The sequence below is a fragment of the Panulirus ornatus genome, chromosome 67, assembly GCF_036320965.1.
Source record: "Panulirus ornatus isolate Po-2019 chromosome 67, ASM3632096v1, whole genome shotgun sequence".
NCBI classification, from domain to species: Eukaryota; Metazoa; Arthropoda; class Malacostraca; order Decapoda; family Palinuridae; genus Panulirus; species Panulirus ornatus.
In genome coordinates, this window is record NC_092290.1 from 16,988,679 (window position 1) to 17,006,950 (window position 18,272).

At 38.5% G+C, this 18,272-nt stretch overlaps 1 protein-coding gene across 1 annotated transcript; it reads left to right on the top strand.

Moving 5' to 3' along the window:
* The first annotated feature begins 1,485 nt into the window (after window positions 1–1,485).
* LOC139747191 (leucine-rich repeat-containing protein 58-like) lies at window positions 1,486–17,951 on the top strand. The gene is made up of 4 exons (XM_071659182.1): window positions 1,486–2,294; window positions 9,646–9,862; window positions 14,030–14,231; window positions 17,318–17,951. The coding sequence occupies exons 1-4, from the start codon at window positions 1,627–1,629 to the stop codon at window positions 17,512–17,514; spliced, it is 1,284 nt and encodes a 427-aa protein (XP_071515283.1). The 5' UTR covers window positions 1,486–1,626; the 3' UTR covers window positions 17,515–17,951.
* The last annotated feature ends 321 nt before the right edge of the window (window positions 17,952–18,272 follow it).

An 18,272-nucleotide genomic window follows, 5' to 3' on the forward strand; every position in this document is an offset into this window, starting at 1 on the left:
CTTCCACAGAGCATCTCTATCAACTCTATCATATGCCTTCTCCAGATCCATAAATGCTACATACAAATCCATTTGCTTTTCTAAGTATTTCTCACATACATTCTTCAAAGCAAACACCTGATCCACACATCCTCTACCACTTCTGAAACCGCACTGCTCTTCCCCAATCTGATGCTCTGTATATGCCTTCACCCTCTCAATCAATACCCTCCCATATAATTTACCAGGAATACTCAACAAACTTATACCTCTGTAATTTGAGCACTCACTCTTATATATATATATATATATATATATATATATATATATATATATATATATATATATATACTTCTCATGTTTTGTTATTGTATTTCAGAAGCTCAATTAATAATGCGGGCAACGATGGTACCAGAATTGGGAAAGCTGGGTTACGATGAAAGGTTAGAGGACATAAATCTGTCCACCATGGAAGAGAGAAGAGGAAGAACTGACTTGATCACCATCTTCATGTCCCCAACCAATTTGATAAGGTCGACCGTTGAACAGATCATGGAATGATGCAAAGAAAGGACGTCCACTGACCAAAGCAGGAAACGAAGCAAGGATTTTGTAAGAAGAAAACATGTAAGGTACTTTAATAGTTCCGGAGAATGGATGAATGGAATAAAGTGAAGGATGAAACTGTAAGTGGTGGTAGAATACAAAAGTTTAGAAGCAGCTGTGTGATAGTCGAACAATTTCGAGAGATGGGGTACCCATTAGCGTAGAACTCCATAATGTAAATATTAAGCTATAATAACTACCTCGAAAGGGCCCCGTGGCCTTATGATGTGTGCATCCCATACAGCCTTCCGTATGATATACATTACATTGAGAGGACGAATCAGATATGCAGAGATATGCAATGACACAAACCTTTTATTTAAATGATTCATAGTGATAATTATCAGTAATATGAAGAAGCGACTGACACTCAGTTTTGATTCTTGTGTATTACTGCCAATGTGTTGCAAACTGTAATGATCACTGATCCTACCAGCAGCAGGATATTCTTAAGAAGTACAAAACATGCTGGTGGATTATATTCCTGATTCCCTGTTGCCTTCCGCCTTTATTTCTCACAAGAAATTCGCCTAAACCTGATACATTCAACACACAAATTTCCTTGCAACTTTTACTTTGTTTTAAAATGATGATAAACTCATATCATGAAAGTAAATAAACGATAGCTTAACAAAAAATTAAGATTACAAGTCAACAAATAAAAGGATCAAAGTATCACAGATCTATCACGTGATCATTTACATAAAGAAACATCTTTTATTAATCATAAACTATATTTATGTATCTTATAAGACATAAATCATCATAAATAAGGTATATTGAGATTAGAAAAAATAATGAAAATGAATCTAAAAGGTATAAATTGTGAATTATAAGGAACAATGTGTCATCATGAGTTTCCAAAGATGTCTTACATCTGGAATGACGTAAATAAACATTACCCAGAGCCAGTCGTTCTGCTCCCACTGCCAGGAACAAAATGACCGTCTTGGTGTCTCTCGGGATATTAGCGTAGTGCACGGAAGTGTTTAAGCATTTTGTTTAATTTGTTCCTTTAGTTATAAGTTAAGTATAACCGTAATGATGTATTATTCCTCGGAAAGTTCGGACAGTGAGAACAATGCTGAGTCTTGCAGTTTAGACTTCTCGTACTTGATGTTGGATACGGACTCACTTGATGTGCATCTAAAGAACAGTGTTCGGGAACAGCATCTGCGCCGCTATGCTCTACATAAATTTCAGAGCAAGATAACAGAAACTAGTCAAGGAAAGTGTTATAGTGGGACGAGGCCGAGGTGTAGTGATGAGGACGAGAGCGTCAGACATTACCAGTGCATGTCAACCAGTGCCAGTGATGGAGACCCCGACCTGGACACAGAAAATGTCCACGACACCATAACGCTTAACCTTCAGTTACAACACAACATGTTGCTCACTTTGCCGTTTGAGATAATCAAATTTTCCAATTTAAAAAGTTTAGATCTGTCAAATAATAATCTTTCACATATCAATGACTTCCTGCTGCAGCTGCCAGAGTTAGAGAAATTATACCTACACAATAACAGTATAATGGACGATGGTCTGCCAAAAGACTTATCCACTCTACGTAAACTCAGGGAATTGAACCTTAGCGGAAATCATTTGACGAGGGTGCCAACCCAGGTGTATGGAATGAGTGGACTGAGGTTTTTGTATCTTGGAAGCAATAGGATCTCCGAAGTCCTTCCCGATATCAGATCTCTGCAAAGGTTTGTTCTTAGTAAAGTTGATATGTTAAGGGTGGTGGCGATATAGCAGTGTTATTCTGTTTCTAATTAGAATTAGAGGAAACTGGTATCAACAGCTTCTTTACCCATAGTAGAAGTGTTTTTGAAAATTGCCTCTTGATGGTGGGGATGATTATGAAGACTGGTATAAATAGGTAGTAAGCGAAACACTTTTTGAAATAAACAGAACTTATACATTGAAACTTACAGTAGACATTGAATGATTTTGTCTCTAAATAATGCTAGCTAGTCACCAAAAATCTCGTAGTAAGATGTTATAGTGAAACTATATACTAATTTTGAGAAGCAGTGGAATCATGGAACAAGGATGTTTATATATTAGGCATCAGCAGCAGGTAGGGTTTATGCTAATATATCAAGAATTAAGTGCTGCCTTACTATTATAACAGTGATGTGTGACCTTTAGAATGTGTTATTTTCTTCTGGTTAAAATGAGGCTTTTGCCACTTTCTTTGTATGTGTCTGTTTGATGGTCTTTCATTTTATGAGGGAAATTTTTTCGGTTGTAAAACATCCTCTCTTCATAGACCATGATTTTGTCACATAATTAGGATGGAAATAATGAAACTTATAAAAGTACAAACAAAAAGGCAATAATCTGTTGTATAAAAGTAAATTTTAGTTAACTACAGTATATATATATATATATATATATATATATATGTGTGTGTGTGTGTGTGTTTCACCGGGTGTATTGCAGTCTTCTTGGATTTTATTGGTATTCTGAGTTTAGGGATACCGTTCTTAGTGTAGTGATTAAAGAATATAATTACAGTTATGGAACATGATTAAAGCAATATATTTTATCAAATGAAATTAAATTAGGCATTATCAAAAGTTTGTGTAAAAGGGAGAATGTAGGATTAATTGATTTAAAAGTAGGTAAAATACTTGTAATAAATGAAGAGTCCATGAAAACTTCTCTCAGCCATACTAGTAGTTTAGATTTATTGTGATGTTCAGTATTCAAGTTGAAATGTACCAGTTACACTCCTGATTGAGCTTCATGCATTTGCTACCAAAACTTAACAAACGGTTAAGAGACCAAGTGTCGCATAATCACCAGCGAGAGACTAGTGCAATGTTGGTGAGTTTCTGCTATACATTTCAGCTACTAGGTGAAGTTCTTATAGATTCTTTTCAAGTGTTTGGCCTGTTGTACTTTTACATTGATTAACTCCACATTTTCCTTGAAAAGATAACCCTGACAACAATAACCTTATTTGATATTGTTCAGTGGATTAAATGCTCCAGATTTTCTCTGCCACTGATGTAGAATTCAACAAACACAACATGCATTGCAGAGTAAAATCACTTAATATCCACAGCTAAAAGCAGTGCTTAGCTAAACTAGTCATTTACTTAATACTGGAAATTTATAAATCTTGTCAGCTAGGGAAATTAGTGAGGTTTTCATAAGTGCTCTTGATTATCTAAGTTATACACATACCTCTATACCCCATACATTTCCAGACCATGTCAGCCCTCCCCCACAATTATATTTATTATCATAGGATAGAAAAGAAAAATACTCCAGCCCATGCAGTCAAGAAATGTTACAGTAGCCACCACGTTCTTCCAGTTCCGTAAAGAAATAGGGTAATGTGGCTAAACTGGTGGGTAAAAGAATGTATATTCATTTTCATAGACTGCTAAGAATTATGCACTATTCTATATCTGTAGAGTACCTTTAGATATGAATGATGGTAAGTTTAAGCAGTTTTACTGTATATGGTGGTGTCTTATCATTGAATGAGAAAACAGGAGATTTTATAAGTTTTTTATCAATAATCTTTAGGCCATCAGAATGTTTTATGTTTTTAATGTTTTCATTGTAAGAATTTCATTTCAATAGCCCCCTCACATATTTTAAGATATAGCTGTAATATGAGTCAAATCATAGGAGAAGGAAGGGTGATGCGGGAAGCAGAGATTGAGTATGATAAAAAAAAGAATAAGTGTAAGAGTAGAAATGTTGATGTGAGAAGTAAGGAAGTTGATGAATCAATAGGAGAAGTGGAAAAAAAAGATGGAAAGAGTATTTTAAAGAACTGAAGAATGTGGGAGAAGGGGAGGTAGCAGTTGTTACATGCACGGGTATGGAGGATGGAAGGAGAGGTTACAAATGCAAGGGCTTATAGCAAAAAAGGAGGTAAAAAGGACAGCAATGAGGCTGAAGGTAGGAGAATTACGTTGAGTGGATGGGATTACTGCTGAAGTATGGAGGAGAAAATAAGATAGAGTGGATGCATCTTATATGTAATTTAGCATGGAAACAAGGTTGTGCCTGAGGATTGGATGAAAGCTATTATTGTTCCTTTATTCAAAGAAAAAGGTGCTAAGGATGTATATAGCAGTTATAGGGGAATACGTCTGTACCAGGAAAAGTGTATGCAAGAACATTAATTCACAGAATGATGGAAGTGACTGGATGCAGAATAAGTGAAGTTCAAGGGGTTTTAGGAAAGGTGGAGGATGTGTGGATCAGATTTTTGTAGTGAAGATGACTGTGGAAAAGTATTTAGCAAAAGTTAAGAAGTTGTATGCAGCTTTTATGTATCTGGAGAAAGCTTATGACAGAGTTGAGTGCAATGCTTTGTGGGAAGTGTTAAGGATATGTAGTATAGGGAGACAACTGTTGGATGGTGTGAAAGCCTTCTATAGAGGAGCAAATGCGTGTATAGGAGCGGATGGAGAGCCAAGCGAAAGTTTTGGGATGCACGTAGGTGATAGGCAGGGCTGTTTGATGTCACCATGGCCTTTTGATATATATATATATATATATATATATATATATATATATATATATATATATATTTTTTTTTTTTTTTTTTTTATACTTTGTCGCTGTCTCCCGCGTTTGCGAGGTAGCGCGAGGAAACAGACGAAAGAAATGGCCCAACCCCCATACACACGTACATACACACGTCCACACACGCAAATATACATACCTACACAGCTTTCCATGGTTTACCCCAGACGCTTCACATGCCTTGATTCAATCCACTGACAGCACGTCAACCCCTGTATACCACATCGCTCCAATTCACTCTATTCCTTGCCCTTCTTTCACCCTCCTGCATGTTCAGGCCCCGATCACACAAAATCTTTTTCACTCCATCTTTCCACCTCCAATTTGGTCTCCCTCTTCTCCTCGTTCCCTCCACCTCCGACACATATATCCTCTTGGTCAATCTTTCCTCACTCATTCTCTCCATGTGCCCAAACCATTTCAAAACACCCTCTTCTGCTCTCTCAACCACGCTCTTTTTATTTCCACACATCTCTCTTACCCTTACGTTACTTACTCGATCAAACCACCTCACACCACACATTGTCCTCAAACATCTCATTTCCAGCACATCCATCCTCCTGCGCACAACTCTATCCATAGCCCACGCCTCGCAACCATACAACATTGTTGGAACCACTATTCCTTCAAACATACCCATTTTTGCTTTCCGAGATAATGTTCTCGACTTCCACACATTTTTCAAGGCTCCCAAAATTTTCGCCCCCTCCCCCACCCTATGATCCACTTCCGCTTCCATGGTTCCATCCGCTGACAGATCCACTCCCAGATATCTAAAACACTTCACTTCCTCCAGTTTTTCTCCATTCAAACTTACCTCCCAATTGACTTGACCCTCAACCCTACTGTACCTAATAACCTTGCTCTTATTCACATTTACTCTTAACTTTCTTCTTCCACACACTTTACCAAACTCAGTCACCAGCTTCTGCAGTTTCTCACATGAATATATATATATATATATATCATTTTCATACCTTGTCGCCGTCTCCCGCGCTTGCGAGGTAGCGGAAGGAAAACAGACGAAAGAAATGGCCCAACCCCCCCCATACACATGTACATACACACGTCCACACACACAAATATACATACCTACACAGCTTTCCATGGTTTACCCCGGACGCTTCACATGCCTTGATTCAATCCACTGACAGCACGTCAACCCCGGTATACCACATCGCTCCAATTCACTCTATTCCTTGCCCTCCTTTCACCCTCCTGCATGTTCAGGCCCCGATCACACAAAATCTTTTTCACTCCATCTTTCCACCTCCAATTTGGTCTCCCTCTTCTCCTCGTTCCCTCCACCTCCGACACATATATCCTCTTGGTCAATCTTTCCTCACTCATTCTCTCCATGTGCCCAAACCATTTTAAAACACCCTCTTCTGCTCTCTCAACCACGCTCTTTTTATTTCCACACATCTCTCTTACCCTTACGTTACTTACTCGATCAAACCACCTCACACCACACATTGTCCTCAAACATCTCATTTCCAGCACATCCATCCTCCTGCGCACAACTCTATCCATAGCCCACGCCTCGCAACCATACAACATTGTTGGAACTACTATTCCTTCAAACATACCCATTTTTGCTTTCCGGGATAATGTTCTCGACTTCCACACATTTTTCAAGGCTCCCAAAATTTTCGCCCCCTCCCCCACCCTATGATCCACTTCCGCTTCCATGGTTCCATCCGCTGACAGATCCACTCCCAGATATCTAAAACACTTCACTTCCTCCAGTTTTTCACCATTCAAACTCACCTCCCAATTGACTTGACCCTCAACCCTACTGTACCTAATAACCTTGCTCTTATTCACATTTACTCTTAACTTTCTTCTTCCACACACTTTACCAAACTCCGTCACCAGCTTCTGCAGTTTCTCACATGAATCCGCCACCAGCGCTGTATCATCAGCGAACAACAACTGACTCACTTCCCAAGCTCTCTCATCCCCAACAGACTTCATACTTGCCCCTCTTTCCAAGACTCTTGCATTTACCTCCCTAACAACCCCATCCATAAACAAATTAAACAACCATGGAGACATCACACACCCCTGCCGCAAACCTACATTCACTGAGAACCAATCACTTTCCTCTCTTCCTACACGTACACATGCCTTACATCCTCGATAAAAACTTTTCACTGCTTCTAACAACTTGCCTCCCACACCATATATTCTTAATACCTTCCACAGAGCATCTCTATCAACTCTATCATATGCCTTCTCCAGATCCATAAATGCTACATACAAATCCATTTGCTTTTCTAAGTATTTCTCACATACATTCTTCAAAGCAAACACCTGATCCACACATCCTCTACCACTTCTGAAACCACACTGCTCTTCCCCAATCTGATGCTCTGTACATGCCTTCACCCTTTCAATCAATACCCTCCCATATAATTTACCAGGAATACTCAACAAACTTATACCTCTGTAATTTGAGCACTCACTCTTATCCCCTTTGCCTTTGTACAATGGCACTATGCACGCATTCCGCCAATCCTCAGGCACCTCACCATGAGTCATACATACATTAAATAACCTTACCAACCAGTCAACAATACAGTCACCCCCTTTTTTAATAAATTCCACTGCAATACCATCCAAACCTGCTGCCTTGCCGGCAATATATATATATATATATATATATATATATATATATATATTTTTTTTTTTTTTTTTTTTCAAACTTTTCGCCATTTCCCGCGTTAGCGAGGTAGCGTTAAGAACAGAGGACTGGGCCTTTTTTGGAATATCCTCACCTGGCCCCCTCTGTTCCTTCTTTTGGAAAATTGAAAAAAAAAAACGAGAGGGGAGGATTTCCAGCTCCCCGCTCCCTCCCCTTATAGTCGCCTTCTACGACACGCAGGGAATACGTGGGAAGTATTCTTAATCCCCTATCCCCAGGGATAATATATATATATATATATATATATATATATATATATATATATATATATATATATATATATATATATATTCTTTTCTTTCAAACTATTCGCCATTTCCCGCGTTAGCAAGGTAGCGTTAAGAACAGAGGACTGGGCCTCTGAGGGAATATCCTCACCTGGCCCCCTTCTCTGTTCCTTCTTTTGGAAAATTAAAAAAAAAAGAAGAGGGGAGGATTTCCAGCCCCCCGCTCCCAAAAAAACTGGGCCTTTTTTGGAATATCCTCACCTGGCCCCCTCTGTTCCTTCTTTTGGAAAATTAAAAAAAAAAAAAAGAGAGGGGAGGATTTCCAGCCCCCCGCTCCCTCCCCTTTTAGTCGCCTTCTACGACACGCAGGGAATACGTGGGAAGTATTCTTAATCCCCTATCCCCGGGGGATATATATATATGGGTGGAGAGATAAGAGAGATGAAAACAAAGCTAGGGAAAAGGAGAGCAGAGATGGGGTGTGGGGGTGAGATATGGTAGCTGGTGGAAAGCCTGTTTGCATATGATACTGTGTTGTTTGCTGAGACTGAAGAGGAGTTGCAGGTTGTATGTGTATAAGCACAGGCGATTGCAGGTACATGCAAGTAAAAGTAAAGTAATATTGTTTCAAAGGAAACAGAGTAAAAGTATAGATTTTGTAAAACCATATAGAGTGAATTAAGAGTGTACTAAATTGTGCTGTGGATAGGGGTGGGAAAAGACTGGAAGAAGTGAGAGAATTTAAGTATCTAGGAGCTGTCTTGGATAAGTGTGGTGACATGGAAGGAGAGATAAAGGAGAGAGCAGTACAGGGTAGAAGAGTCATTGGGTCCCTTAACAGAATAATGAAGGGCAGAGGTGTAAGGATAGAAGTGAAGAAAGGATTAAGGGACGGCATAGTCCTCCCAACCCCTGACCTATGCAGCTGAAACATGGATATGGAATGAGTCACTGAGGTCAGGAATCCAGGCTGTGGAAATGAGCTTCTTGAGAAGGGCATTTGGCCTGAGTAAATGGAATGAAGAAAGAAATGAAAGGGTTTATGATAGAGGTGGTATGGCAGGGAATGCAAAGGGAGTGAATTGTGGAGTAGTAGAATGGGTGAAACATAATACTTTGAGGTGGTTTAGGTATGTGGAAAGAATACAAGATTGGAAGTTGACAAGGAGAGTGTATGGTAGTACAATTAAAGGGATTGATGTAAGTGGAAAACCACCTGTGACATGGGCTAAAAGGGTGGATGAATACTGGAGGGAGAGAAATAGTGGAAGAGTGCATGGAGTGATGTTTGCGAGGAAGGCATATAAGGACAGGGATAAGTGGAGACCTTTGCCATGGCCACCCTCTCGGTAGGAGTTCCTGGAGGGAACGGGCATCAGAGATATAGATAGATTGACATATGCTGAAAGTTAATGCATTTGTTAACATATTGATGTTTACATTGAAATGCATTTGCGTTAACATATTGATAGTGTTGTGTTTTTTTGCTTGAGATTTTAGGCACATAGGTATAAGACTGATTGTAGATGTAAGTATGACTCATTAGAAAATGCTATATCCTTGCAGTTTACAAGTGCTGCATCTTGGTGGCAACCTGCTGGAGACTGTGCCTGATGAGCTGGGTGAACTGCAACAACTGGGAGCTCTAGTTTTGTGTGATAACCGGCTGCGTTATCTTCCTCGAGCCATATCCAACCTCACCCGATTACGCTCACTCTTGCTGCATAAAAACATCCTCTGCTGCCTTCCTGTTGGAGTAGTCAAACTCAGGGGTATTACAGAGGTAAGTTTAGATAATAGATGTAGTATACAATGATGTAGTTAGTGACTTTACCTTCCTTTGTTTTGTCTTGCCAGCACTTGAGTGAATAATGACCCCCCATGAAACCATTGTGCTTATTGTATGAAAATTCTCATATAATGTACAGGTGTTTGATGTGTATATGTTGTATTCTTAACATTCAATAGTGTTGTACTGAAATGTAAGTACCTTAATGCTGAGGTATTAAACTTCTGTGCCATATGCCAAGTGACTCTACCCTGCCCTTGCACTGGCATTCTGCCAGACCGCAGGCATCTCACCATAAGCCATATATACATTGAATATCCTGTCTGAGCAGTCAACAACACAGTCACCCCCTCTCATAAGAAACTCAAATATAGTCCCAACCACTTGAGCAGCTTTACCACAATTCATCATACACAAAGTTTTCACACACACACACACACACACCCCAGGATCCTTTCAGAAAGCCATTTGCTGCTGCTCTAACTCTCTGTTTTTCTTACTACCAAGATGTGTTCAGTCTTTGAGTTTGAAAATTTTAGAATTAAGAGTCCACTGATTTTTTGTCTAAGCACATCATAATCCTCTTAGAATAGGTTGTTTTGTGCATCCACTGCAGGTTCTGAATTTTGTTTGTTTGTAATATATATAAACATATACAATATAAAACATTTGATAAGGAGTTGCTAGAATTATTGCACAGTACATACCTCAAAGATTAGTGGGTGAACCAGATCAGTAGTGTACATCATTCATCCTTAGCATCTCACCATATGTTTTGAAGTTGGTCTTAACAGCATGTTGAAGTAAACTTTCATCAGTTTATTATTCTCATTTCAGTAGATTTTTGTTTAGGATTAATAAAATCTTTGTACTTTGAATTTTTTTTTTTTTTTTTTTTTTTTTGCTTTGTCGCTGTCTCCCGCGTTTGCGAGGTAGCGCAAGGAAACAGACGAAAGAAATGGCCCAACCCACCCCGATACACATGTATGTACATGCACGTCCACACACGCAAATATACATACCTACACAGCTTTCCATGGTTTACCCCAGACGCTTCACATGCCCTGATTCAATCCACTGACAGCACGTCAACCCCGGTATACCACATCGATCCAATTCACTCTATTCCTTGCCCTCCTTTCACCCTCCTGCATGTTCAAGCCCCGATCACACAAAATCTTTTTCACTCCATCTTTCCACCTCCAATTTGGTCTCCCACTTCTCCTCGTTCCCTGCCACCTCCGACACATATATCCTCTTGGTCAATCTTTCCTCACTCATTCTCTCCATGTGCCCAAACCATTTCAAAACACCCTCTTCTGCTCTCTCAATCACGCTCTTTTTATTTCCACACATCTCTCTTACCCTTACGTTACTTACTTGATCAAACTGCCTCACACCACACATTGTCCTCAAACATCTCATTTCCAGCACATTCATCCTCCTGCGCACAACTCTATCCATAGCCCATGCCTCGCAACCATACAACATTGTTGGAACCACTATTCCTTCAAACATACCCATTTTTGCTTTCCGAGATAATGTTCTCGACTTCCACACATTCTTCAAGGCTCCCAGGATTTTCGCCCCCTCCCCCACCCTATGATCCACTTCCGCTTCCATGGTTCCATCCACTGCCAGATCCACTCCCAGATATCTAAAACACTTTACTTCCTCCAGTTTTTCTCCATTCAAACTTACCTCCCAATTGACTTGACCCTCAACCCTACCATACCTAATAACCTTGCTCTTATTCACATTTACTCTTAACTTTCTTTCACACACTTTACCAAACTCAGTCACCAGCTTCTGCAGTTTCTCACATGAATCAGCCACCAGCGCTGTATCATCAGCGAACAACAACTGACTCACTTCCCAAGCTCTCTCATCCCCAACAGACTTCATACTTGCCCCTCTTTCCAAAACTCTTGCATTTACCTCCCTAACAACCCCATCCATAAACAAATTAAACAACCATGGAGACATCACACACCCCTGCCGCAAACCTACATTCACTTTGAAATATTTAATCAAATATAAATGAAGAATTTACCGAACATTTTACAGCACTAGAAAGGTGAGAATGTTATCAGCCTCAAAGCTTAGCACCTATCACCTTCAGTGAGTGTGTGAAGTGTATGTATTTGTGTTTTATGTATTCCATTCCCCAAAATTTTCCTCATTTCTGCCAAACTGGAAACTGAGTTGATTTATTTCTCTCCTCATCCTCCCAGTATCAGCAGTATTAACATCCTTTAGTCTTCCCTTTTGTCATGTTCTCAGCCAAATCATTTCTATTTCTTCCTTAACTTTCAGAAATGGAAAGATTCTCTGTAGCTATGCAATCACTTCTTTGTAGCTATGTTATTACCTATTTGTATTCTAACTGGAGGGGGTTTTACACTCATATAGCCCCATCTCTTGAACACTTTCTGCTGTCATACAACCTTTTAAATTTTTGTATCCTGTCTGCATTAACCATGCTGTTAGTCACTCTTTTCCATTCATCCATCACTTTTATACAAGTTGTACCTCTCTAATCTAGTGCTCTGTGGTTCGGCAACTTCCATGGTCTGGCATGTTTTGAAGCGTCTGCAATTAGTTTCTGGATCTGCCACTATTGTGGCACTGTTAGCAGTGCTAAGGTGCCAAGTTCTGTTTACACTGCAGCCTGGCTAATTAATAGTCCTGTTAATTTCTCATTCAGTTTTTTGCTGAAAATGAAATCCAGAAAGTTTAAAGTTTCAGAAAACTTTGAAAGGTGCCATGAGTGCAGGATTAGATGGTGCACTTGTAAAGTGGTTTAAGCTCTGATGTAATGAAGGTGTAAGCATTTCTAGGGAGATGTTTATTGAGCAGGCCAAAGTTTTTCATAGAGAACTAAAGCTAGACTATGACTGAATATTCACAAGGATGGTTACTCAAATTTAAGTGGAGATGGAATTTCAGCACAGTGTGTACAGAGAAAAGCACAGAAGCTTGTAATGTAAGGTTGTATTAAAATAATGTATAAAAACTCCAGTTATCTTTTAGACAACCAACAGCAGCAATACGTACAGAGTGAGAGAGAGAGTGTACAAGCCATCTGCCTGGCTGGGACTGGCACACCATGGGCTGGCTGAATTGATGATAAAGTTTCTTAATATTGTGTTCTGGGTGTTCTACATGTCACATAAAACAATGCACTTTCCCCTTCGTAGATTTCTTTTAAAATCGTAAAGTTCTTAAAGGTTGTGGTCAGGTCATCCTTTTGTCTTTTTTCTTCCAAGGTGGGTAAATTTAAACCTGCAGCCTTTCCCTGTAGCTTAGATTTCCTAATTTGGGTACCTCCTCTGAAACTTTGCTGTAAGCTCTCTATCCCTCTGTAGGAGCAATGACCAAACCAGAGAAGCATACTCTATGATATGAATGGCTTGCTTAATATTTCCATATCCACATACTTAAAAGCTATTCTATTTGCCAGCAGACAGTTTCCCTCAACTATTCTCCTACACTTTTATCAATTTATTATTCTCATTTTGATACATGTTTGTTTATCTATCTATCTGTGCATATCTCTGATGCCCATTCCCTCTTGAGAGCTCCCATCAGTGGGGTGGCCATGGCAAAAGTCTTAATTCATCTCTGTCCTTACATGTTTACTTCATGCATTTTTTCCTTGTTTTTTCCCTTCAGTACTCTTTTGCTCTATTTTGCCATATCATAGGTGGTCTACCTCTCACACCAACCTTTATCATACTATCTTACAGTCTCCTTTTAAACTCCCCATCTTGCATTCTTTCCACGTGCCCAAACTACCACAAAGTGTTATGCCTAATCCTCTCTACAACTCCATAATTTTTGTTTAGGATTGATGAAATTCATTTGCTGCGAGAATTGTGTTGTACATGCACTGTACTGTCTCAGTAAATCAGAACATTTTGTAATTGTGTCACTCAAGTGATAGTCAAATTATTATGCAGATTTGTTGTGCAAGATTTCTTAAGTGTGCTTTTAGGTCGTGAACATGTCAATGCGTATGTGTTAAAGAGAGTTTGCCTATATCTTGGTCAGAATATGAGAAAAGTTTTGAGTGATTTACTCTGTTAAGATACTTGATGGTTAGGTACATTTGTCTTCTAGCTAGCCATTTATTTTATTATCTTTTTTTTGATATTTCAGCTCAGTCTTCGTGACAATCCTCTTGTGACTCGATTCGTGAACTCGTGTGCCCGGGAGCTCATGTACAATCCACCTTCCCTTCTTGAGCTGGCTGCCAGAGTCATCAAGTTAAAGAGGCTCGAGTACACATCACAAGATCTACCACAGACTCTTGTAACATATCTAAGTTCTGGTCACAGATGCGTGAATCCGAAGTGTAAAGGTAAGACCTAGTGTCAAATGATGAGTGGATTTCAGATTTTCATCAGATAAATACCCTGATAAAATCTTTCTTATTTCTTTTTCAAACAATAGCATGAGTTGCATAGATAGAACTGAAGTGTATTGATTTGAATGATTTGATGATACTGTGACTAATAAGAAAAATAGTAATTTGGTAAAGATGACATCAAATAATTGCAAGAACAAGTTCCAGAGTTGCTTAATTGTTATATTGTATGTTAATTATTTTATGTATATTTTTGCTAATCTCAGTACTTATCTAGACAACAGATTAGGAACTGCATCTCTCATGCCACCATGCATGCAATATTCTGCGTGTGTGTTATCCTTTTTTGCTTGCATGTAGTTGAATACATAGTCTATTTGTGTGAAAGTTTCTCTACCTGGTATACAACTGCAGAGACAGTTGTTGCAAGTCTGACCTCAAGTCATAGATTGTCTTTTATTTAGAAACCAAAATTCCACATAAAGAATACTCTCCCATGTTTTATAGTGCCTTATTTCAGCCTGTGAGAATTTAGATTAACAGAGCTCTGAAATGAACAAACTTCAGGAAGTGGAGATAACAAATTAGGAATTTCAGGTAATATGATAATGAGGAGTTAGGTCACATTGTGAGCTTGGCAGTTATGCAGTTTATCTGAGTTTGTATGTTGATTATTTTTTTCTTTTTTTAACTTTTTTCTGTGTGCCAAAAACTCATAATTGTTCTGTGTCAGCAGGGAAGTTTAGCTTCCAGTTGAATATAATTGTACTCAGCTTATGATGTTGTAGGTCATACCAGAATTGTTAGATCCTGGTGGAGAAGGTGGTTCCTACAGTTGATGGAAGTATTGCTGTATTCCAATGTTGATGCATTTCATTGCAGCCAACTTGCTTGGTGTATCAGGGAATGAGTTGCTGAAGTCATGAAGTTGTGCCATGGGTATAGTCCCCTAAACTAATTCCTCTTCTCCCCATAAGGTATACTGGTCTTTTTAAAGGAGCATGAGGTAAGATTGGTTTAGGGAATGCTTCCCACCAAGAAGAGCATGAGGGAAGATTGGTTAGGGAATATTGCTTTCCTGTTCTTTGGTAACTTATGTGGTAAAGGACCTATTTGAGAATGCCTGCAGTAATACACTATTTGTCAAATAGGTACGAGTGACTTACACATGGAAGGTTCATAAGAGTTCTTGGATAAACAGTGCCAGCTCATTTGTTAGTTAAGGTTGTTAAGGTTTGTTAGAGGAAAATTTGGTACGAGATCATGGACATATAACTATTGAGGTAGCTTTCATTACTACCAATTCTGGGGTGTATGTTAAGATGGAAAAATTGAGAATTTAGAAAACACAAATTTTAATGGTCTTCACATTGTTCTTGGCATGAGAACCTTGAATGATAATATACAAGAAAACTGCACTGACATAGCTTCACAGTCATAGATGTGACATGTCATATGGGTTTGTGGTTAACTCATTTGATTATAATGGAAAATTTGGATAACCTGGTATTGGGAGAATTTCCTTTGAAATAGCTTTGGGCACAAACTTTACCTAAATTTGCTTGGTGCTGAAATATATTCAACCATTTGGCCCTAAGTTTGATCTGTTTTTGTGTTCTCCATGCCTATTTTTTCAGAAATGTAGAAAAAAAAAATTCAAAAAGAAAATGTTATATGAATTGCTTCAGCATAATGAGGAAAGACTTTAAAACGTCAAAAAAGAAAAGATCTGTCCTTATTAGCAGTAATTCCTTTAAGCTTCCAGAGCAGGACGATGATGTCTTAGCTTGGTTGTGAGACTATTTTAACATTTAACTGTTATTATGAGACCCAAATAAAACTTCTTGATGACAATGATAATCATCATCATCATCATCATATTCCTCTGTATTACTACTTTCCATCAAAATTGCTGATTTTGTGATAATTAATTGGGGTTTTCAGGATAGAGTGAAGTAATTGGTTATTCCCAGCTGTGTATGATATTGTAAAGAATGAATACTTTTTTTTCTTAATAGAACAGAGGGAAAGAAGTGACATTTAGAAAGCAATGTAGGTAGAAGTCGCAGTATAGCACTATTGAATATAAGCAAGTTACTGCCTCCCCATTTAAAGATGCTGCACATTAGTTCCTCAGTGTTTCATGTTTGGAAAGTTTTCACCATTATGTGGGTAATATGTATATCCAATGTGGTTGAGGCAGTTGAATGCCAAGGTGTGCCAAGAACTCTGTATGGCAAACATTTCCTAACCTGTTCTCTGTGAATTGCTTGACTTGGTAAAGTTACCAAGTGCTGTATTACCAGCCCAACCTTAGGTACTATAATATTAGAACATGATAGTGGCTAAATTAGCAACAGTATTTGGAATGTTGACAGATTGGAAGTACTAATCTTGTATAGTCATCTGCTCATGCTTGATGAAAAAGAACTTGATCAGAGGAGGGTGGGGAAAATCACTTGTTTGTAGTGTAACCCTATTAATGTATTACATATCTCGGTTTGATATATTTTTTCATTAATATAGCATCGCCAAGCTCATTTCCCATCTGCTGGATTTGGGAGTTAGTCAGCTAGGAAAGTGTAACCACTCATTGTGGTAATTTGCTTACAAATGATATTTGTCCATAACGTATTGAGAATACTTCCCACGTATTCCCTGCGTGTCGTAAAAGGCGACTAAAAGGGGAGGGAGCGGGGGGCTGGAAATCCTCCCCTCTCGTTTTTTTTTTTTCCAAAAGAAGGAACAGAGAATTGGGCCAGGTGAGGGTATTCCCTCAAAGGCCCAGTCCTCTGTTCTTAACGCTACCTCGCTAATGCGGGAAATGGCGAACAGTTTGAAAGAAAAGAAAGTATTGAGAACATGTTGGTTGTTGTGAATACCTCTTCATCTGCTCCATTTCTAGGTGCAGAAGGAAGCCTCATGTCATGAAGGATATTTTAAACCAAAGACCAAGTTCCATAGTCACCTTTTTAATGATTTTTATCCATCAGCAAAGAATGTTAGTAATGGTATTTCATAAAGAGAAGAAAAGCTGATTTACAGTGTACCAGATTTGATATTTTTGATATTTTGAACAGGTATGTACTTCACTTCGTGTGTAGAACACATCAAGTTTGTAGACTTCTGTGGGATGTACAGAGTTCCTCTAATGCACTACTTGTGTTCATCCCGATGCTCCTCAAAAACTCCTGACTATTACCGAGCCTCATCCTCCGAGTCAGAGAGTGAAGATGATGAACCTGCTGCCAGGATGAAACGTGTGCTTTTGGGCTAGTCAAAGTGTCATTTAGTGTGTAAACCTGCAAGTGCAATGAAATTTGTTCCAAGTCAAATATGTAGGATGCATGCCATCACTGGTACAGAATATGAAAAATATTGCTTGATGACCATCCTTTTACAAAAGTGTTTATGTTCATATATGTACAATACGGACTTAATGGGATGTGCTCATGTTTTTATATATTTGATATCTTGTAGTTCAGTTGGGTTTTGTTTTGTCAAAGTGTTATAATGCAGATGTAAAGAGGCCACATTTACTGGCACTATCCTTGAATCCATATAAATGATATTTACAGTTAGTCTCTAACATTTAAGTAGGAATATTTTTTATACAAATGTAATTGATTCTGACATTTTTAGCAAATTACTCTTTTTGATATACTCATGGCATTTGCTAAATAAACGTTCAGTATAATAAAAATTGTGTCTATGTGATCCAAAATGTTTTATTATGACAAATACAAGCAAATTTGTTTTTTAAGAAACCTCCTCATACTGAGTAGGTCATGAAAAATAGTATATGGTATTATAATAAAGAAATTGTGTCTACTTTTTTAAGTGGAATAGAAAAACAATTGAGGGAATAATTGAGTTCAGTGTTCAGTGTTGTAAATGGAAATGGTGAAGAGCTTGTAGATTTATGTGCTGAAAAAGGAATGATGATTTGGAATATGTGGTTTAAAAAGAGAGATATACATAAGTATACATATGTAAGTTAGAGAGATGGCCAGAGAGTGTTATTGGATTACGTGT

Excerpts from the sequence above, each read along its gene's own strand:
- LOC139747191 (XM_071659182.1), top strand. The coding sequence starts at position 1,627 with ATGATGTATTATTCCTCGGAAAGTTCGGACAGTGAGAACAATGCTGAG. Across the intron at positions 2,295-9,645 it reads GATATCAGATCTCTGCAAAG|TTTACAAGTGCTGCATCTTG; the intron begins GTTTGTTCTTAG and ends ATATCCTTGCAG. Across the intron at positions 14,232-17,317 it reads CGTGAATCCGAAGTGTAAAG|GTATGTACTTCACTTCGTGT; the intron begins GTAAGACCTAGT and ends TATTTTGAACAG.